We start from the raw sequence: 22906 nt of genomic DNA on the forward strand, positions 1-22906 counted from the left end.
AACATATTCATCGCAGAGAGGTTCAGACAGTCATGAGAGCAAAACAAATAAATGAGCTGATGATATTCAGTGCCTCTTGACTGTTTTGAACACAAGGCATTTAGAATTTGCAATTGCACTGCTTTGCAATGTGTTTGAAGCCGCTTCGCTCCCACTTTCCAGAAGAAATTGATTAGGATATCAATTAATTTTGTGCTTTCACTGAAAGAAACTAGGCCGGGTCCTATTTGCCCAAAGGGGGAATTTGTTTATTCTCACTTTCTAGTTTCTACAATACTCTGAACTGTTGGATGTGGGAGTTATCAGCGTACTGCAGCAAGCAGAAAAAACATCGCACAATTCAAACTGCACGTTAAGTAAAGAATTAAAAGCCGCAGATGCAAGCAGTCAATTTGCCCCCCCTTTGTGCCATTAGAATCTCATTTTCTGCCTATTAAAATGTTCCTTACTGTTCAAGCAATGGCAGTAGCCAATGATTGCTGTGTAATTGGCTATAATTGTCTTTTCACTTTTCATCTATGTCATTTCGCGCTTTCTTCTGTTCTTCAATTTATAAATGCTTTTCAAGAGAATCACACCTTTAGCGCACTATCTCCTCGCTCTGAAATGACTCACTTTTAATTACACGTTCCAGTCCCTTGTGACCTATATTAAGAATTAACTGATGTACATATCAGATGACACCTGTGTCCAACTTATACTAATAAATGCAGACAGTATATTTTAATAAAATGATAATGTCGACTTTCCACCAGCTGGTAATACATTTTAAAAGTTTAATGGGGCAATATTGAGTGTGGGTGATATTAGCCAAAGGTAGTACATTAGCTTGAGATGCTCTATTAACTGAGCCTTGAGTCTACATGATTCAACAATCATTTATGCCTATGGTGCAGTGCAGACTAACTTTGTCTGTTCAAGTCTCTTATAACACTAACTACAATTAATTTCTTCTCGGAAAATAATTTACTGACTTCATAGTTGTACAATTATGGATGTTTTCCAGAGAAGTTACTTTATGATATTGGAGCTTTAATGTTTTAAACCAAAATTGAGTCATATTGCATCTACTTCCATTATTTCATTTGAGGCAGTTACTAACATAAACACTACGCTAGGTTTATAAAGTGATTTAACACTAACATTAAGAAACAAAATATGTAAATCAATAAGGATGAATTGATTTGGCCAGTTCTCATTTATTCGACTAGCATATTTCAAGGCGAAAGTTTCATCAAAAAAGTTATATTTTAATGAATAATTATTATTGTAGATTTGCTTGCCTTAATTTATTAAGTAGTTCTTCAAGGAATCCCCAACTAGGACTGAATAGCCTTGTTAAATCACTTTATGTATCTGCCTCGATTGAAATTATAGAAGAACGATTTTTAAAAATGCAAAACAAAACATGTACTTTAAACAACTGATAGAATCAGGTTATTGACTTGAAAGGTAATCCACTTTAATCAACTACACAATTTTTTTTAAGCATTCACTGAAAATCATCTTGGAAGGCTGATTTGGTTTGAATTACATTACAAATGGGGTTTTTTAATGAGTCCTCCCATTAATTCTTTGCAACTATTCTTCAGATTGTGTTCTCAACATTTATCCACTTGTCTGACTATTCCAAAAGAAGACAGTGAAAAGTTTGTCTTACAACATGTCAAGAATAGCAAGTACTTGAATACTGACTGGGCAGAAACATGCACACAGTCACATGAACCGCACAAAACAGATTCGGGGAATGACTTAAATTTAGAAATCTTTCTTTAGTTTAGCCTTGGGTTGTAAACTGTTTGGTTCACGTATACAGTAGACAGTCTGTTCTGAATCACAAAACTGACCTGAGGCGAGAGGCCGTTGCTAACCGTCGGGTTCATGGGATTGGTAGACCCTGCTGGAGACATAAAGCTGTCTGTGTACCCTGAAAATCCATGCCTGCTGGTGGATAAGCAATAAGCTGAACTGCTGTCTGGAGTAGAAGGGAGGCTGTTCTGGTGAACTGATGTCGGAGGCAGAGGCTGTGGCCTGTGAACTGTGTTGCTTGGATCTGAGATTGCTGAAAGCACAATAACATGTATTGTATATTAATGCCACATCACCTTCGTCGGAAATCTGCCATTCTAGGTCTAAGAGGCGACAAACTCGTGTGCCTGGTGGCTTATAGGGCACTTTTTTTCCCGCAATTGTTACTCTCTTGTTTTAGAAGTCAAAACATTGTGGTTCGGAGAAACAGTGTCTTCAAGAAAAAGAATCCTTCTTCACGTTCAAAACATTATAATGTACAGCAACATTTACCGCTGTATATCCTACTTAAACTGTTTGTAGAAAAAAAAATAATAATAATGAGAATCGATAGTCCTGGCGCGATGTCTCTTTAAATAGGGCCACAATTTATAGACTATAAACATCTGATGAAGAACAACCAACTACCACCCTTACCCCACTTATCCTGTGATCAGTCACCAGTTAACCAGGAATTACCTGATTTGAAGGTGCCTTTTTCCACACCCTAATCTTCCTTGTGTTCCCTCTATAATGATGGCTCATGCAAAAGATATTCTGTGGTCTTTTGATAAGTCTTCATGGCAAAAAAAAATCCCAAATGCTTTTTTATTGAAGACATTGACTTCTCAAAATGATTGCTATCTTTCATTTATCAAATCAAATGCATGACATTTAAACAATAAATACATATTATCGAAAAGCTAACCACGGTGTCAATGATCATTTCCGAAGGGTAACATTGTGCTAATGATATTTTATTCTAAAACATATTGGGGGAAAAAGCACGTGCACACAAACAGTATAACAGCACAATGATTACTAAATCTATCATTGCCTTTTAAAACACAGCAAAATCTTCACATAGTGACTGAACTGTATTCATCTGTATTTTCAAATAAGTCTGACATTTCTTTCTAACGCACTATAATATTGAACTTTAAGCAACCATACAGGTGCAAGAATAATTATTGCCTGATGATCACTGGATGGATTTAAGAGAGAGTTAGATAGAGCTCTAGGGGCTAGTGGAGCCAAGGGATGTGGGGAGAAGGCAGGCACGGGATGGATTTAAGAGAGAGTTAGATAGAGCTCTAGGGGCTAGTGGAGCCAAGGGATGTGGGGAGAAGGCAGGCACGGGTTATTGATAGGGGACGATCTGCCATGATCACAATGAATGGCGGTGCTGGCTCGAAGGGCCGAATGGCCTCCTCCTGCACCTATTTTCTATGTTTCTACGTTTCTATGATTTTAAAGATTCTATTCTTTTCCACTATTTTGCCAACGTTTCTTTCGATTTAGGAACTGCTTCGTTCAAAGTATAGTTACGCTAATTGCTTTCAACGTTCGAACTGGTGTCAAATCTTGCCCCAAATATTGAAACAAACGTTTTTGTTGTGTGCTGATTGCATGGAACTTGGCTCTCAATTAATGCAGATCCTTTGAACTGATTTGCTTTTAACAGGGTATCTCATGTAGGTCTTTGGTGAGTGAAAATGAAAACTGCAAGAGTGTTAAAAAATTTAATCTGCTGATTTACCTTCATTCACAGCGCTCAGTCCATGAGCGATTTTATGCCCCATTGCCATCAACCCTCATCCTACTCACCCCTCTCACGCTGTAAGCAAATTTGGGCCCCATATCTGAGGAAGGATGCGCTGGCTCTAGAGAGGGTCCAGAGGAGGTTTGCAAGACTGATTCCAGGAATGAGTGAGTTAGCATATGATGAGCATTCGACAGCACTGGGCCGATGCTCGCTAGAGTTTAGAAGGTTGAGGGGGGACCTCATTGCAACTTACAGAATAATGAAAGGCATAGATAGAGTGGATGTAGAGAGGATGGTTCCACTGGTGGGATAGTCTAGGACCAGAGGTCACAGCCTCACAATTAAAGGGCGCTCTTTTAGAATGGAGGTGAGGAGGAACTTCTTTAGTCAGAGGCTAGTAAATCTGTGGAACTCATTGCCACAGAGGGCTGTGGAGGCCATCAGTGGATATTTTCAAGGCAGAGATAGACAAATTATTGATTAGAACGGGTGTCAATAGTTATGGGGAGAAGGCAGGAAAATGGGATTAGTAGGCATAAATGGCGGAGTAGACTCGATGGGCTTAATTCTACTCCTATAACTTGTGAACTTATTTAAGATGGGCAGACTGGGCAAATGCTATACTGGTACTGAAGAGAGGTAAAATTTAATAAGCACGAGCAGGGACTAATTTCACCTGTGAGTTTGACTTAGTGAGATTCTTGAAGAAGCAAGTTTATGATTTTGGTGCAGAGTTTACAGGAGTTACATCAGTGCAGCAATGTAAAGGGCATATTTTATTCTTCCTAACGTTACTTAAACTGGAAGTAATTGAAAGAGACACTGGGTTTCATAATGGCAAGTGTTCCATATTCTGGTGCCAACTCATTCATGGAGGAATGCTTGCGTGTGCACACTAAAGTTGCTTGATAGCTATTTATCGTAACTAAAGGTTCTTTCGATGGCATGAAATATCCGGAAGAAATGACTACAGCAGAAACTTCAAAATGCATTTAAGATTCACGCTGAGAAGCCTTGTAGACGCAGAGATCGAGACAAATGAAAAACTTTGTGATACAGGGGGGTCATTTTGCAGAACAGCCACTTTACAACAGGAGCTGGGGACACCTAACCCATAAAACTTTGCATTAAGTTGGGAGATAAACTCGGCTTGCGTGGCAATGCCAAATGGTAGTGTCAGCCACATCTTTTGTATTCAGGACCATTTAAATCAAAAATACTTTTTGGGCGGCACGGTGGTGCAGCGGTAGAGTTGCTGCCTTACAGCGCCAGAGACCCAAGTTTAATCCAGACTACGGGTGCTGGCTGTGCGGAGTTTGTACATTCTCCCCGTGATCACAAAGGATTTCTCCGGGTGCTCCGGTTTCCTCCCACACTCTAGACGTGTCGGTTTGTAGGTTAATTGACTTTGGTTAAAATTGTAAATTGTCCACAGTGTGGGTAGGACGTGTTAGTGTAAGGATGGTCGCTGGTTGGCGCGGACTTGATGGGCCAAAGGACCTGTATCCACACTGTATCTCCAAACTAGACTTGGATATTGAAGGAAGCTGTGTGCATTATCCATGTAGATCAAATGAAAAGTTGATCAGAACACTGGCAGATGGAATTTAATCCTGACAAGTGTAAGGGGAACTATTGTGAGAAGCTAAATAGAAGTAGAACATGTACAGTTAATAGTGTGATGGCATTTTGTGCCTTCCGAAGGTATGGATGTTTACGGATTTAGCGTAGATGAGGATTAGCGTAAATGAGAAAAAAGGTTGGTTTGAACATGGTGGGCCAAAGTGCACATTTCTCTGCTGTGTGGCCCCATGAATGGGCCCTAAAGCTGTGGCTAACTCCCAAGTTCACAAGTTATAGGAGTAGAATTAGGCCATTCGGCCCACCGAGACCACTCCACCATTCAATCATGGCTGATCTCTGCCTCCTAATCCCATTTACCTGCCTTCTCCCCATAACCCTTAACACCCGTTCGAATCAAGAAACTCTGAGATTTTCATAAAAGTACAGAAAACCCAAATTGACCTATAGCCAGTCCTACTTGTGACTTGTGACTCAGTTCAATTTAGATGGGCTCTGACACTGCAAAATGTGTGCATAATGAGGTGTTAAATCTCCAAGTTGTGGAATCGACATGATCTTGTGGAGCCAGTGTGGAGTGTCATGGCCACTGGGCAATTAGGTAATCATTCATTCACTTCAATATTTTAAATTGTTTGAGCATATTTAAATGTTTCAAATGCTTCGAGATTGATTAATTGTTTGAAATTAAAAATTAGAAACATTCATAATATTTGACACCAGCTCGGGCAGAATGAGACAACAGTTTAAATTTGGTTTTGCCCATGACAATTGCAGAAGGACCTAGCACCACACAGGAGCTTCTAACGGGGGATCGAGCCAGCTCTCATATGCTCTCAAAGTTCTTACTTTCTCCAGTGAGCAATGGTGATTGAGAAACAAGCCACTCGTACCACATTCTGGCCAGAGTCAGTTGGGAACAAAGGAGCTAGCTGATTAAAAGGGTAGACAAAAGTGCTGGAGAAACTCGGGTGAGGCAGCATCTATGGAGCGAAGGAAATAGGCAACGTTTCGGGCCGAAACCCTTCTTCAGACTGATTAATAGACTGTGTAGAAAGGAACTGCAGATGCTGGTTTACATCAAAGGTAGACACAAAATGCTGGAGTAACTCAGCGGGACAGGCAGCATCTCTGGAGAGAAGGAATGGGTGACGTTTCAGGTCGGGACCCTTCTTCAGACTTCTTGAGTCTGGAAGGGTCTCGACCCAAAATGTCACCCATTCCTTCTCTCCAGAGATGCTGCCTGTCCTGCTGAGTTACTCCAGCATTTTGTGTCTATCTTTGGTCAATAGACTGTCTCTTTTGGACCACTACTGGAGGACCACTACTCTTTGTTCTCCCAAACTACATGAAAGCAGATTTTTGGTTGTTTTACCAAGAGAGCGCCTGAGAATGGCGACTCTTTTCATGCTGGTCCCCGAGGAGGATCCATCATTTGATACAATGGCTCCAACCCAATCCGAAGAAACTATCAGGAAACCAATCTGAAGAAAAATGGGTGTCTGGCAGGAGAATGGGGTTAGGAGGGAAAGATAGATCAGCCATGATTAAATGGCGGAATAATGGGCCAAATGGCCTAATTTCTGCTTCTATCACTTACGAACATGACCTAAGATCGCAAATCGTTCGCATCATAATTTCACTTCAATTTGTCATACTTCGGCATAATACACACACACTCGCTAGAATTTAGAAGATTGAGGGGGGATCTTATAGAAACTTACAAAATTCTTAAGGGGTTGGGCAGGCTAGATGCAGGAAGATTATTCCCGATGTTGGGGAAGTCCAGAACAAGGGGTCACAGTTTAAGGATAAGAGGGAAGTCTTTTAGGACCGAGATGAGAAAATCATTTTTTACACAGAGAGTGGTGAATCTGTGGAATTCTCTGCCACAGAAGGTAGTTGAGGCCAGTTCATTGGCTATATTTAAGAGGGAGTTAGATGTGGCCCTTGTGGCTAAAGGGATCAGGGGTTATGGAGAGAAGGCAGGTACAGGATACTGAGTTGGATGATCAGCCATGATCATATTGAATGGCGGTGCAGGCTCGAAGGGCCGAATGGCCTACTCCTGCAGCTATTTTCTATGTTTTTATGTTTCTAAGTACTTATTAAGTCCCTTCTAACATGTTGTTTCAATTTGAATGTTCCTCCGTTCACTCTGGGGCACAGTTAGCTTCTAATGGTTCCCAGATCATGCGTTGATATGCATTGATATACTTTGTCAAAGTGCAGGCATTAAAGATTGACTTTGCTGAAACATGAGGATTTGCTTTACCCTGTGGTATGGATGTGGGCGGGTAGCTGGCATCCGAGAGCTGGTAAGGAGACAAGGAGGACATTGCTGTGGGCGGGAACCCTCCAGGAATCAGGTGGTTGAACGCCAGCAGTTGGTTGGCGCCAGCTTGCTTCCTCCAACGGGCCCGACGATTGCTGAACCAAACCTAATAAATGAAACATGATCACTGCCAGGACAATTTTAATTGCATTGAATCACTTTTGCTGCAATCAGGATATGAACAGTAAAGAAAAATAAACGAGAATGAATGGCATCATCCAAAATTTACGTTCAAAAGTAATAATCTGAAGATTCAATTGCAAAACATTACAGCACACCAATTGCATTTGGAATTACATTAAAAGCGAATTGAAACCGACAACTACTTCAATGACAGATCAAGCAAAATGTATTTGTAAGAAGGAACTGCAGATGCTGGTTATACACCGAAGATAGACACAAAATGCTGGAGTAACTCAGCGGGCCAGGCAGCATCTCTGGAAATAAGGAACGGGTGACGTCTCGGGTCGAGACCCTTCTTCAGACTGAGAGTCAGGGAGAAGGATTTCAGAAATATGGAAGGGGAAGGTGTGAAAATGACAGATCAAAGCAGACGATGCTATGGAAATGTAGACAGACACAAAATGCTGGAGTAACTCAGCGGGACGGGCAGCATCTCTGGATAGGAGGAATGGGTGACTTTGCAGGTCGAGACCCTTCTTCAGACTGTAGAATGTAAATGTGGAATGGTTAATTGTTAGCTGAGGGGGAGGTGAGAAGGAGGCAAACAATCAGTAAATTTAATCAGAAGGACAGTGAAACTAGTCAGAGAACTAGGGTGGTGGAGGGATGGAGAGAGAGGGAAAGCAAGGGTTACTTGAAGTTAGATAAATTGATATACCATTTTTAATAATGCGCCATTTAAAAATACATTTTATTGTGGGATTATTTACTGCTATCCTGGCAACAATCAACATTACTGAAATAAAGCTGCTTTAAAAAATAAACTACATAAATAAACTTTCCTGAGGCATTTCAGCATAAATCAAATGTTTTCTGCAAGGTGTGGTATCCCATAACAGCCCACCTGAACATTACAATTCTCAGTCTGGACTGCGGCTACAGTAAATGATCCTTTTGTCGAATGGAGCAAGGTAAGACAAGACGGCACAGCAAGGCGGCAAGGGCCACATGGTGGCGCAGCGGTAGAGTTGCTGCCTTACAGCGAAAGCAGCGCCGGAGACCCGGGTTCGATCCCGGCTACGGGTACGGGTGCAGTCTGTACGGAGTTTGCACGTTCTCCACGTGACCTGCGTGGGTTTTCTCCGAGATCTTCGGTTTCCTCCCACAGTCCAAAGACCCACAAGTTTGTAGGTTAACTGGCTTGGTAAATGTGAAAATTGTCCCTAGTGGGTGTAGGATAGTGTTGAGCTGCGATAGGGGGAATCGTTGATCGGCGCGGACCCGGTGGGCCAAATAAGCATGTTTCCGCGCTGTACCTCTAAACTAAACTAAACAAGACTTCAAACTCGTTAGAACTCATTAGAGTTCTGGAACATCAGATGAGTGAACATCTTCAGTCATCATTCACTGAAGTAGATTCACTTCTGTATAGGTGTTAATCCAAACACCACATACATTCCGAATCAGTCTCATTCTACTTTTTATTTGAGCAATGTATTCTCTAAAATGACAAGAAGCTTGCGATTTATTTCTGGATATAAGATAACTGTGCACAATTCAACCTGTTGAGGTTCCTCAGCAGTTAACTGTCACTGGGGTTTTATTAATGTACAGATGTTATGTGTGGGTTTAAAAGGAGCAAAGGATGGTAGTATAACTGTCATTTAAAAATGTTAAAATTTATTGCAAGAAATAACTCAATAAAAGTTAGCAGATTCCATATTCCTACTGTCTTAGAAACGTTAAATTCCCAACACTGAACTGTCGTGAAGAAGTCAATGATTGACTTAAATCTGTCATTCATGCTGGCTTTAGTCAAAGATCCATATGTTAGTTGTTCTGGGGAATTTAGCAGGGAAGTAGATCACAGCAAGCCACATAAGAGATGATAGGTCTCATGAGACCAGATGAAACTGTGAGGAATGCAGTGCAGTCACAGGGTTAAAGCTACACTGTGCCAGCTGTTGTATTAACGTGGCTTCTACATTCACCAGCAGGCAAGTACTTAGAGAGTGTTGGTTCTTGCACTTCACTTATCCTTCCCTGACTCGATTAGTATGGGCGTCAGGGGTTATGGGGAGAAGGCAGGAGAATGGGGATAGGAGGGAGAGATAGATCACCCATCATTGAATGGTGGAGTAGACCTCATGGGCCGAATGGCCTAATTCTGCTCCTATCGTTATGACTTCTGGAAGCGATATGTATGCATAGAAATCTTGAAGGTGAATGGCAGACAACTTACAGTTGCTTTGCTGTTTTCCAGCTATCTTCTGTAATGTTGGATAAGTACCCTCATACAGCATGGAATGTTTCATTGTAGAGAGGTAACCAGTATTTGTTCAATTATTTCCCTGAGATTTATTCCCCCTTCCTCTTTAGTTCAATTTAGAGACACAGTACGGGAACAGGCCCTTCGGCCCACCGAGTCCACACCGACCAGCGAGCCCCACGCATTAACACTATCCTACACTAGGAACAAGTTTTACATTGAGACCAAGCCAATTAACCTACAAACCTGTACGCCTTTGGAGTGTGGGAGGAAACCAAAGTTCTCGGAGAAAACCCACACAGGCCACAGGGAGAACGTGCAAACTCCACACAGACATGCACCAGTAGCCAGGATTTAACCCAGGTCTCTTCATTTGATGAAGTTTAAACATGATGTTGTGATATTATTGGCATCTGCATTCCTTTAATAACTTAGCCAAGTAGCCAATTCTTTACATAGATGCCCTATCCATAAGAACATTGGGATTGGTAGACGTCAGAATGGGAGTACCCTGTAGTATTCTTACCTGGAATTTAAACCTTGTGAATAGTCAAAACGTCACCCATTCCTTCTATCCATTCCTTCTCTATCCCTCCCCCACCCGTCACACCAGCTTCTCGTTCTCACCCAACAAACAGCTAACAATGGCCAGTTTCCTGTATCATCTCTACTTTTTTGCATATCTTTCATTCATTGTCCTTTATCTCTCTACATCATCACCTATATCTCTCATTTCCCTTATCCCTAACCAGTCTGAAGAAGGGTCTCGACCCGAAATGTCCCCCATTCCTTCTCTCCAGAGATGCTGCCTGTCCCGCTGAGTAGCTCCAGCTTTTTGTGTCTACCTTCTCTCCAGTTGTTGCCTGTTCTGCTGAGTAACTCCATCCAATGCCGTCCCTCCCACAGCTCATAGTGTACAGAATAGTAACAGACCCTTCTGCTCATGCCGTAAACCACCATTTATCCTTTTGTATCTTTATGAGCTAAGGGGCAGCACAGTAGCGCAACGGTAGAGTCGTTGCCTTACCACGCCAGAGACCTGGATTCGGTCCTGACTACGGGTGCTGTCTGTATGGAGTTTAGATGTTCTCCCTGTGAATGCGTGGGCTTTAATAGACAATAGACAATAGGTGCAGGAGTAGGCCATTCGGCCCTTCGAGCCAGCACCGCCATTCAATGTGATCATGGCTGATCATCCCCAATCAGTACCCTGTTCCTGCCTTCTCTCCATATCCCCTGACTGCTATTTTTAAGAGCCATATCTAGCTCTCTCTTGGAAGCATCCCGCATCCATTTTCTTCTCACTCTTCAAAGACATACAGGTCTGTGGGTTCATTGGTTTCGATAAAATTGTAAGTTGTCCCTAATGTGAAAGTGGACGGGATGGAGTCGGTGGGCCAAAGGGTCTGTTTCTGCACTTTATCTCTAAAGTAAACTAAAATTAAACTCTGAAGCCCACATTCCAACTTCCATTTTCTTTCATTATGCATTTTCCCCAATTTATCAATAACATGACTGTAAAATTCCTGCCCTTTATTTCATATTCATAGAGTCATTCAGCACAGAACCATGCCCCTTGGCCCAATATGCCCATGCCAACTAAAATGCCTTATCCAAGCAGGTCCCATTGCCCACACCTAGTCCATTTCCCTCTAAACCATCCCTATTCATGTAACTGTCCAAATGTCTTTTAAATGTTATCATTGAACTTGCCTCATCTACTTCATTCCATAAACCCATTGATCTCTGTGTGAAAATAAGTTGCTCCTCTGGTTCCTATAAAATCTTTCCCCTCTCCCCTTAACCAATGCCCCCCCCATTCTTGATTCCACTATCCTGGGAAAAAGACACTGTGCATTCACCCTATCTGTTTCACTGATGATTTTATACACCTCTATAAGATCCCCCCTAAGCCTCTGGCTCTCCTAGAAATAACATCCTAGCCTTTTCAACCGCTTCCTAGAGCTCAGGCCCTCGAATCCTGGCAACAATCCCATAAATATTCTCTGCATTCTTTCTAGCTTGATGGCATCTTTCCAGAGCAGCCTATCATGCAGAACACTATCAAAGACCTTACTGAAGTCCATATACATTATGCCAATGGCCATGTCCTCATCAAATTTCCTCGGTTACTTCCTCAAAAAACCTAGTGGACATGATCACCTATGCACAAAACATGCTGACTATCCCTAATCAACCCCTGCCGTTCCAAAATCTACAGACTGTATATCTTATTTCTCGGAATCCTCTCCCACTACATATATGAGCCTGACTGATGATAGACACAAAATGCTGGAGTAACTCAACGGGACAGGCAGCATCTCTGGAGAGAAGGAATGGGTGATGTTTTTTGTTGAGACCCTTCTTCAGACCCTCGACCCGAAACGTCATCATTTCCTTCTCTCCAGTGATGCTGCCTGTCCCGCTGAGTTACTTCAGCATTTTGTGTCTCTCTTCGGTTTAAACCAGCATCTGCAGTTCCCTTCCAACCCATTGAGCCTTACTGATGTATAGTTACCAGGTTATCTTTGTAGCCCTTCTAAAATGGAAGCACAACATTAAACACACGCCAGTTTTCAGGCATTGCACCCATATCTAACAATGATTTACACAGAGAGATCTAAAACAAGAGGTCAACAATGCCCATGTGTACACAGGTTGAAGGCAAGAGGCGAGAAATTTAATAGGAACCTGAGGGGCAACTTTTTCTCACATGTGGTGAGTATATGGAACAAGCTGCCAGAGGATGCAATTACCAGCCTCTGCAGTTTCCTGCAATGATCTAAATTGACTAAACTAGATTTACCACTCAAGGTACAACTTACTGATTGCAGCCTGAATAATTTTGGGTGGTATATAATTTTTAAAAGTTACCAGAGTTTAACAAGGTAATGCATAGAATCAACAGGCCATGCCCTTACCTGCACTCGTGCTTCTGTGAGCTTGGCTCTCTGCGCCAGTTCCTCCCGAGTGTAGATGTCCGGGTAGTGGGTTCTTTCGAATGCTCTCTCCAATTCCTCCAACTGTTCTGCTGTAAATGTCGTGCGACTCCGCCGCTGTTTCCGTTTCAAAGGCAGGTCTGGTTCCGAGTCAATGTCTGAAGCTTCATCTGAATTATTTGCTGTAGGAAGAGCTTTAAGTCAATGATCGGCAATGCAGGAGTGAGCAACTGCATCTTCACAGTTAATTCATAGCAGCAATCTCTCCTTGTCTGCATACACCCCTCAAAGATGATTGTATGTGAAAAACAAGACTTAAGCGTTTATATCATGCCTTGGAAAAGTCCAATGTGCATTCCATACTTTTAGCTTATTTTAATTGTGGCCACAGTCATAGTGTTTGAAACCAAGAGTTACAATTGTGCACAGTAACATTGCAGTATAATCATAATCAGATGATCTGTTTTCACCAATATGGATGAATTCATAAGTGATAGGAGCAGAATTTGGCCATTCAGCCCATCAAGTCTACTCCGCCATTCAAACATGGCTGATCTATGTTTCCCTCTCAACCCCATTCTCCTGCTCCCCGTAACCCCTGACACCTGTACTAATAAAGAATCTATCAATCCCTGCCTTAAAAATATCCATTGACTTGGCCTCCACAGCCTTCTGTGGCAATGAATTCCACAGATTCACCACCCTCTGACTAAAGAAATTCCTCCTCATCGCCTTCCTAAAGGTACGTCCTTTTATTCTGAGGCTATGACTAGTCCTAGACTCTCCCACTAGTGGAAACATCCTCCCCACATCCACGCTATCCAGGCCTTGCGCTATTTGTGCATAAATGCATAAATATTGATCAAGACATAGTGGGAAACTCGCCAGGGAATTTTGTCTCATTCAACTTAAGGGGACAGACAGAGTCTAGGTCAATGTCTATCTCAAAGACAACATCTCCAAAACTGTATCCACCTCTCACTGTGATTAAATATTGGCAGTAGGGCTAGACTAAGATTTGCCATTTCAAAGACAAAAAACAATATTGCTGAGATTCTATATAAAAACATAGAAAATAGGTGCAGGAGTAGGCCAATTCAGCCCTTCGAGCCTGCACCGCCATTCAATATGATCATGGCTGATCATCCAACTCAGTATCCTGTACCTGCCTTCTCTCCATACCCCCTGATCCCCTTAGCCACAAGGGCCACATCTAACTCCCTCTTAAATATAGCCAATGAACTGGCCTCAACTACCTTCTGTGGCAGAGAATTCCACAGATTCACCACTCTCTGTGTGAAAAATGTTCTTCTCATCTCCGTCCTAAAAGACTTCCCCCTCATCACAGATGGTGCAATGGGCTAAGTGTTCGGCTGGCGACCGGAAGGTAGCCGGTTCGAATCCCGCTTGGAGTGCATACTGTCGTTGTGTCCTTGGACAAGACACTTCACCCACCTTTGCCTGTGTGTGAATGTGTGTGAGTGATTGGTGGTGGTCGGAGGGGCCGTAGGCGCAGATTAGCAGCCACGCTTCCGTCAGTCTGCCCCAGGGCAGCTGTGGCTACAGAAGTAGCTTACCACCACCGAGTGTGACTGAGGAATGTATGAATAATGCGATGTAAAGTGCCTTGAGTATTCTAGAAAGGCGCTATATAAATCCCATCCATTATTATTATTATTATCCTTAAACTGTGACCCCTTGTTCTGGACTTCCCCAACATCGGGAACAATCTTCCTGCATCTAGCCTGCCCAACCCCTTAAGAATTTTGTAAGTTACTATAAGATCCCCCCTCAATCTTCTAAATTCTAGCGAGTACAAGCCGAGTCTATCCAGTCTTTCTTCATATGAAAGTCCTGACATCCCAGGAATCAGTCTGGTGAACCTTCTCTATACTCCCTCTATGGCAAGAATGTCTTTCCTCAGATTAGGAATATAGAAAAAATACTGGTTCCACACTTGACCAACAGAAAAACATATTTTACTTGGGTGTTGAAAGGTTGGCGTGTTAATAATTTTATTAAAATAAAATAGAAAATTTGCTTTCTGAAAAAAATCTGATTTCCTCAGTTTTCTGTGAACCTGTAAACTATTTAAAATAATCCTGACATGTATGAAGAGAGGCTAAGGATTTCAGCTCCAGCATTGCTATTCAGATAATTTTATCAATTGCAGTATTGCACAGTTTGTGTATTTCATTCATTGACTTCTTTGACTTGGAGATGTGGAGCTGCAATAATTTTAATGAATAAGAACAAATAAAGGACATCTTCCCAGATTTGATCTTCACTGTGAAAATTGAATTTAATAAAAGAATATTCAGTACAGAACAGGTAATTAACCCTTGCCAGTCTATGGTGTCATTTTTGTTCCACTTGCAGATCTTCCCCATCGTTTTGTTCTAATTCTGTTGAAGCATTATCATTCTCCCTCATGCATATCCAACATCTGTTTCAATCTTTAGTAATACATTCCATATTCTCATGAGTAGGAAGGAACTGCAGATGCTGCTTTACACTGTAGATAGACACAAAAAGCTGGAGTAACTCAGCGGGACAGGCTGCGTCTCTGGAGAAAAGGAATGGGTGACGTTTCGGGTCGAGACCCTTCTTCAGAGTGAGAGTCCATATTCTCATGATACTCCAGGTGAGAAAGCATTTGCTGAATTCTTGAATTGATTTCTTTTCTTAGTAACTATCTTTTCTGGTAGATTCGAGCTTCATTCTTCCTCAAAAGGCAAGGAAATCTTTGTATATTCCATCTAAATTTTGCATAATTTTGAAACTATTTATTAATTCAACCCTCATCCTTCACATTTCAACAATAAACACTAGTTTGCTCATCTTTTCCTGACAAATATAATCTCTCATTTCTGGATTCAGCTCATACATTTTCTATACCCTGTCTACTGAGTGTTCTTTTTTAATATAATAGTCAACTAGAATTATGTGCAATAGTCATAGTCTCACCAAGATTTCATTTTTGAACGCTTTCTATTTAGAAGCTAACCCTATTATATGTTTTCTTTATGACATTAATCTCCAAGGCTATTTCTCGTAATTTCTGCTTCCTGTTCTTCCCCTCCATTTAAATTCTTATTTTCCATGTAAAAGGTGATCTCTTTATTTACCTTTTAAATGTCATTCCTCACACGTATCTGTTACAGCAAGAGGGGAAAGATTTAATAGGAATCTGAGGGGCAACTTTTTTTCACAGAGGGTGGTGGTGGTGGGTATGAGGAATAAGCTTCCAGAGGAGGTAGGCGGGGCAGGTACTATCACAACATTTTAAGAAACATTTAGACAGGTACATGGATAGGAAAGAATATGGGCCAAATGCAGGCAAATGGAAGCAGTAGCGACAGGGCATCTTGGTTGGCATGGGCAAGTTGTGCAGAAAGGCCTGTTTCCATGCTGTATGACTCTGTGAATCTATAGACCATCCTTAGCAGGCAAATACTTGTCCAGTGCATAATGCCTTGGATGGAACTGCAGATTCTATTTACGAAGATAGACGCAAAATGCTGGAGTAACTCAGCAGGTCAGGCAGCATCTCTGGCAAAAAGGAATCAGTAGCGTTTCGGGTCGGAACTGCAGTTAGAGAAGTTGGGCCAGATTTTGAAAGATTCCAATTTTTAATGCTCTCTCTTTAGAAATTAACTCCATTGTATGTGTTCTTCGTGATATTAATCTCCAATGCTACTTTTAGTCATTTCTTCCCCTCCATTTAAATCCTTATTTTCCATGTAAAAGGTGATCGTTTTACTTGCCTTATAAATTTAAATCCTCACACACATGTCTGTTCAAATTCACTTCCAAATATAATTCAACGCTATTTTATTAATGTCTGCTAACAGTTTGTGTTCTTCTCATTTATGACCATCTAACCCTTTCTATTTGCTGTCATTTGTAAATTTAGCAATTGTGTTTTTTGCGGACAAATTCTAAATCATGAACCTACTGTAGTGAAACACCAGAGCTGGTCCTGTGTTAAACCACCAGCTTCTACTTTCTCTTATTCTAAATAGCTATCTTTTCCCACGACTATTTATTTTATGTCTGGCCTTGTGATGCAGGGTGCAAGGAATTAACTTTTTAAATTGCTCATCACTTCCTTTTACTTCCTGCCCGAAGACTTTATGCAACGGTTCAGCTGCATGCACAAACAGTGAGAAAGAGATATCTGGGATTTTATTCAAATATATTCACGTCGTATCTTAGATGAAGGCAAAATTATTAAACCAGTTTGGAATTACCTTCCCCTTCCATTGTCAAAATAGTGGAAACATCACTCCAGACGGGAGTGTTCAGGAAAAAAAAATGGAGGCACTCACAAGTTGCATTAACTCAGCCATGATTGAATGTCATAGTAGACCTGATGGGCCGAATGGCCTAATTCTGCTCCTATGACTTGTGAACCTATTAACTGTGGATCCAACTGTTGTACAGAGAATGTAATATGTTAACATAATTTGGGGTACCTGTAGAAAGGTACCACTGAATTGTATTTACTTCTAATAAATAAAAAATAAAAAAATTTTAAATCTGTGGATCCAACATAATAGTATTATTTTAAGCGAAACTTGAGGAAAGTTTATTTTCGATTTACATCTATCCCATGCATTCAATTTCATTTATGCTAAGCGTACGAATAATTTCTAAATGGTTACTGTTTGCATTTAATATATAAGGGAGAAAGAAATACGGGAGAAAGAATTGCAGGCAATTCAGCAGAATGGGTCCTAAATTAATATCTATAAGCTTTTCAAGCTGTTTCTCTTCTGCAGCAGGAATCCCCCAGGTCAAAGAGCTTGGCTGGAAATATCATTTGACTTGCCAGCATACCTCTTTGCCTTTAAGTAAACCTACCAGCATTTTTGTATGTCTGATGCTGAAATGCCCTGCACTTTAAATTTTCAATGGTATCTGGGGCCAATTTGTACGAGATCCTCGCATAAGCAAATAACGCACATTAATTTCAGCAACACTAAATTGACCACACTTACTGATTCCTTGGCAGTGTGGATTGTGTGGGATGTGTGGGACTAGGTCAGTCCTCTTTTTGTGCTGAAGGGTAATACCATAATCTGCATCTCTGGAGGTGATACATGGACTCCAGAATGTAGATCCTTGCACGCTATTTGTCTAATATACAGAGGAGTAGGGCTTGCTGTTTGGCATATCACATTGTCCTGAGAAACGTCATCATTCCACTGAACACTGGATCTGAGTTCCCAATGATTACCAGACATGTTAGTCCAATGGCATTTGTTTGATCTTGAAAGATCAATCCAAGATGGCAACCCAAGATGGCAACCCAAGATGGGGCAACCCAAGATGGCAACCCAAGATGGCGCAAAGCCAGGCGACCCGTTGAATGTTGGTTTCAGAAGGGGATCTGCCAACATACATTACAATTGTTCCACTCTTTTAAATCTTCCACAGCAATATTTCTTACACAAATGATGCTATGATATACCTTTTAACCTGTATCTGTACACTGTGGATGGCTTGACTGTAATCAAGTATGGTCTTTCCATTAACTGGATAGCATGCAACAAAAGAAGCTTTACACTGTGCCTCGGTACATGTGACAATAATAAACTAAACTAAACTAAACTAACCTAAACTAAACTAAGCTTTGAAAGATAGAAACTTTCATCCTGATCCATTGTATTTAAAAGCTAATGGGAAGATTGCAGTCATAGACACCAGGGAGTAGTCTAGGTTCTGCATTTAAAAGAGACAGAATTCCAGTTGTCCATTGATGTACCTATTTGGACACTATCTGCATTCTTTTCTGTAGGTGGGATTGTCCTTCTTTACCTCGTACCAATTAGTCCCAGAATCCACAACTCCAAGCCCATTTTACACACCTTTTTTACACAAAGGGTGGTGGGTGTATGGAACGAGATAGTTGTGGAGCTGGCAGGTAGTTGAGGCAGGGATTGTCGCAACGTTTAAGAAACAATTAGGCAGGTACATGGATGGAACAGGTTTGGAGGGATATGGGCAAAACACAAGCAGGTGGGACTAGTGTCGATGGGACATGTTGGTCGGTGTGGGCAAGTTGAGCCGAAGGGCCTGTTTCCATGCTATATCATTCTATGACTATGATTCTAGAAGCAACATATTATAGAAGCTTGGTAAAAAGAAGGCAGATAAAGGTGCAATAGCTTCTTCCTGTCCTCACTCGATACAATGACATTTCTAGGCATTTCTCTTCAACTTTCACCAGCACTTACCCCCTCCCTGAGCGCAGAATATTTTTGGAAGGAACGTGCTTTAAATTATTGTACTTACAACCTTAAAACATCAGAAAGCACTTAATAGTCAATGAAGTCCTTTAAAGCATGGGTGCTGCTGTAATGTTGGGGAACAAAGCTGCCATTTTACACACACGATCCCAGAAATAGGCAAGCTTTAAATGATAATCTTGTTTTCCGATGGAGGTTGAGGTTAAGTTGTGGAAAGACACAGCCCCCTCGATGTCATGCAGATCAGCATAATCATGCATCCTTTAAAGGATCAAACTCACAACATTGTGACTGAGGCTGCGGGATCATGAATGGTGCTACATAAATGCAAGTCTGTTTCCTTTCCCTTTTAGCATGCCATCGCTGGACAAAGGTTGACACCACACTTTTCCTACTTTACAATGAATTTCTTTGTACGTTTCTACCAGATCTTTGACTGGGAGAGCTACTATGAAAATAGCTTATGAACCATCCATTATGGCAGCCTGAAAGGCAACTCACTCTGCCAGACATTGCCCACCGTACCTGCTGCTGTTTAGCCAACTGATGAAGTCTTCATAATTTGCCTTTTTTTGCCTTTCAGAGTCAACCATCCCCACACCGCACCACTCAGAATTACTCGACTTAATTTCAAATGGAAATGCAAATGAATTGAACCCTCCCTTCGGAGAACTTCAAAGGGTGAACGTTTTGCCTCAACACCTCTACGGATAGTCACAACCTGTAAATTTACTCAAGATATGTGATTTTAATATGGAGCAAAGGTTTCGTTCTCCAGTAGAAGTGTTCAAACAATGAAATTCACTGTATGGGGACAATCGTATAGAAGCATTCACTGTCAGTGAACAAATAGGGGGACATTCATTGGAAGTAGACAAAGAATACATAGGGGCGGCACAGTGATGCAGTGGTAGAGTTGCTACCTTACAGCGCCGGAGAACCATATAACAATTACAGCACGGAAACAGGCCATCTCGACCCTTCTAGTCCGTGCCGAACACATAATCTCCCCTAGTCCCATATACCTGCGCTCAGACCATAACCCTCCATTCCTTTCCCATCCATATAACTATCCAATTTATTTTTAAATGATAAAAACGAACCTGCCTCCACCACCTTCACTGGAAGCTCATTCCACACAGCTACCACTCTCTGAGTAAAGAAGTTCCCCCTCATGTTACCCCTAAACTTCAGTCCCTTAATTCTCAAGTCATGTCCCCTTGTTTGAATCTTCCCTACTCTCAGTGGGAAAAGCTTTTCCACGTCAACTCTGTCTATCCCTCTCATCATTTTAAAAACCTCTATCAAGTCCCCCCTTAACCTTCTGCGCTCCAAAGAATAAAGCCCTAACTTGTTCAACCTTTCTCTGTAACTTAGTTGCTGAAACCCAGGCAACATTCTAGTAAATCTCCTCTGTACTCTCTCTATTTTGTTGACATCCTTCCTATAATTAGGCGACCAAAATTGTACACCATACTCCAGATTTGGCCTCACCAGGTTCGATCCTGACCTTGGGAGCTGTCTGCATGGAGTTTGTATGCCCTCTCTGCATGGGCTTTCTCCGAGTGCTCCAGTTTCCTCTCACACTCTAAAGACATACAGGTTTGTAGGTTAATTGGCTTTGGTAAATGTGTAAAGTGTGCCTGGTGTACGGGGGGTGATCGCTGGTCGGCGCGGACTCGGTGGGCCAAGGGTCTGTTTCCATGCTGTATCTCTAAAGTCTAAAGCCAAAAAGTCTAATACAGCAGAAGGTTTCTCCGTAAATATATAGAGCTCACATTATCCTTGCATGGGCAATAAACAATAGACAATAGGTGCAGGAGTAGGCCATTCGGCCCTTCGAGCCAGCACCGCCATTCAATGTGATCATGGCTGATCATCCCCAATCAGAACCCCGTTCCTGCCTTCTCTCCATATCCCCTGACTCAGCTATTTTTAAGAGCCCTATCTAGCTCTCTCTTGAAAGCCCTATCTAGCTCTCTCTTGAAAAATGGAGATTCACAGTGAGTAATAACTTTTCTCAAAGGGAGATCCAACATAATTCCATACTTCATTTACAACCTCGCTCTCGGCCTTAAGTACATACTTATAATAAATTTCTGCTGCATAAGATGTTCATTTACAGTGAAGTCCCTTCATCAACCACCCCTGACTTACATAGTGTCAGCTTTCAGTAAGTCTTCTGGCACAGGCCGTTTATACAGTAGAAGTATTTGTTGTAAATGGACAAGTTGAACAGGGAATTTACTGTAAATTGACAATTCCTGCAGGGGATTCACTGTAAATAGACACTCAATACAAAGTGAATTCTTTTTGAATGGACACATTATGTAGCGGGGAGATTCACTAATTCAATATGTTATACACTATGAAAGGCCATTTTATTTTAAGGAGATCGGCAGTAAATGGATACTTTTTTACAAGGAAGCATCCAGTAAATACTTGAGTTATGTCGGAGGCCACCACAAGCAAACCATTTATACATGGAGATATACTGTAAATAGAGCGCTTATATGGAAGATTCCACTTAATAGGATGCTTCATGGAGCAGTGGTTCACGGCAAATGAGCAGTCACTACAAAGCAAACTCACTACTAAGTACATTCAATGCAGCAGGGGGCTGCGGTGACTCTACAAAATGTGTCTGTAGGGGATTCATGGTCAATGATCACTAAATTCAAAGTAAACTGACGCTGTACACAGAGGTTCACTGTAAACAGCTGCTTCTGTGCAGGAAAGGTCGTTGTATAGCAATACTTAATACAGCAGGGACTCACCCTGTAAATGAGCACTTATGTAAATTGACACTTATTGGAGGCTGATTGAATCTGAATCACAGTTAATACCGGGAGATTCAGTATAATTAGAAGCTGCAGGTTAATTAACGACTTTCATCAACATCAGCGACTGAAAATCTTCCTTTCCTGATCTTCAAATGCTCCAACTCTGCATTCCACTCAGATTAATCTACGTTCATTTTTTCTATTTATATCATCCACATTAATAACAATTATTTCAGTCATTTCACCTTGGCACTCGTACGCCCTGCATCGAATACTATCTTTGCACCCGGAGCATTCAAAGATTTTTGTAGGAAGGAACTGCAGATGGTGGTTTAAACTGAAGATAGACACAAAAAGCTAGAGTAACTCAGCAGGACAGGCAGCATCTCTGGAGAAAAGGAATAGGTGACGTTTCTGGTCGAGACCCTTAGTTTGCAGCGATCAAAATTCAGAATCTAAATTTTTTAAATGTACATAATCCCACTCAGCGACTAACTTTAACTCTAGCGTTAACCAAGAAATACAGCTTTTACCCACTGTTAAAGTTCTAAGAAATTGGGAAAAGTCTGAAGAAGGGTCTCAACCCGAAACGTCACCTATTCCTATTCTCCAGAGATGCTGACCTGCTGAGTTGCTCCAGTTTTTGTATCTATCTTCAGTTTAAACCAGCATCTGCAGTTCCTTCCTACACTAAAAAATGGTATATTTGGTTGTTCCAACAAATTGTTTCAATGGATCCAAAGATTCAGGCAGGTACAGGATACTGAGTTGGATGATCAGCCATGATCATATTGAATGGCGGTGCAGGCTCGAAGGGCCGAATGGCCTACTCCTGCACCTATTTTCTATGTTTCTATGTTACAATTTAGTGAATCCAATAATAAGGTTGAGTTCAAACCAGTGAACATTCAGATTAATTTGAATTACTGATTTAATATCTGAGGAGCATATTCCACTGTTATGTTACGGCCCTGCCTTTATATTAATTGTTTATGTAACAATGTGGTTAAACCCTTTGTGGGCATATACTGAAGTACAGCCCATATATCTCAGTGTTTAAAATCTATTC

The 22906-nt window shown here is 41.4% G+C and overlaps 1 protein-coding gene across 2 annotated transcripts in view; it reads right to left on the bottom strand.

Moving 5' to 3' along the window:
- The window catches only part of pax3 (paired box 3), a 105780-nt gene that overhangs the window by 40644 nt on the left and 42230 nt on the right, over positions 1-22906 (bottom strand). For both annotated transcript variants that reach the window (XM_033031116.1, XM_033031117.1), the window contains exons 5-7: positions 12783-12982; positions 7410-7575; positions 1848-2062 (exon numbers count right to left, since the gene is read on the bottom strand). In XM_033031116.1, the coding sequence (XP_032887007.1) occupies positions 1848-2062; positions 7410-7575; positions 12783-12982 (581 nt within the window). The remainder of the gene's footprint in view (positions 1-1847; positions 2063-7409; positions 7576-12782; positions 12983-22906) is intronic.

The sequence above is a fragment of the Amblyraja radiata genome, chromosome 13 (assembly GCF_010909765.2).
Source record: "Amblyraja radiata isolate CabotCenter1 chromosome 13, sAmbRad1.1.pri, whole genome shotgun sequence".
Classification (NCBI taxonomy): Eukaryota; Metazoa; Chordata; class Chondrichthyes; order Rajiformes; family Rajidae; genus Amblyraja; species Amblyraja radiata.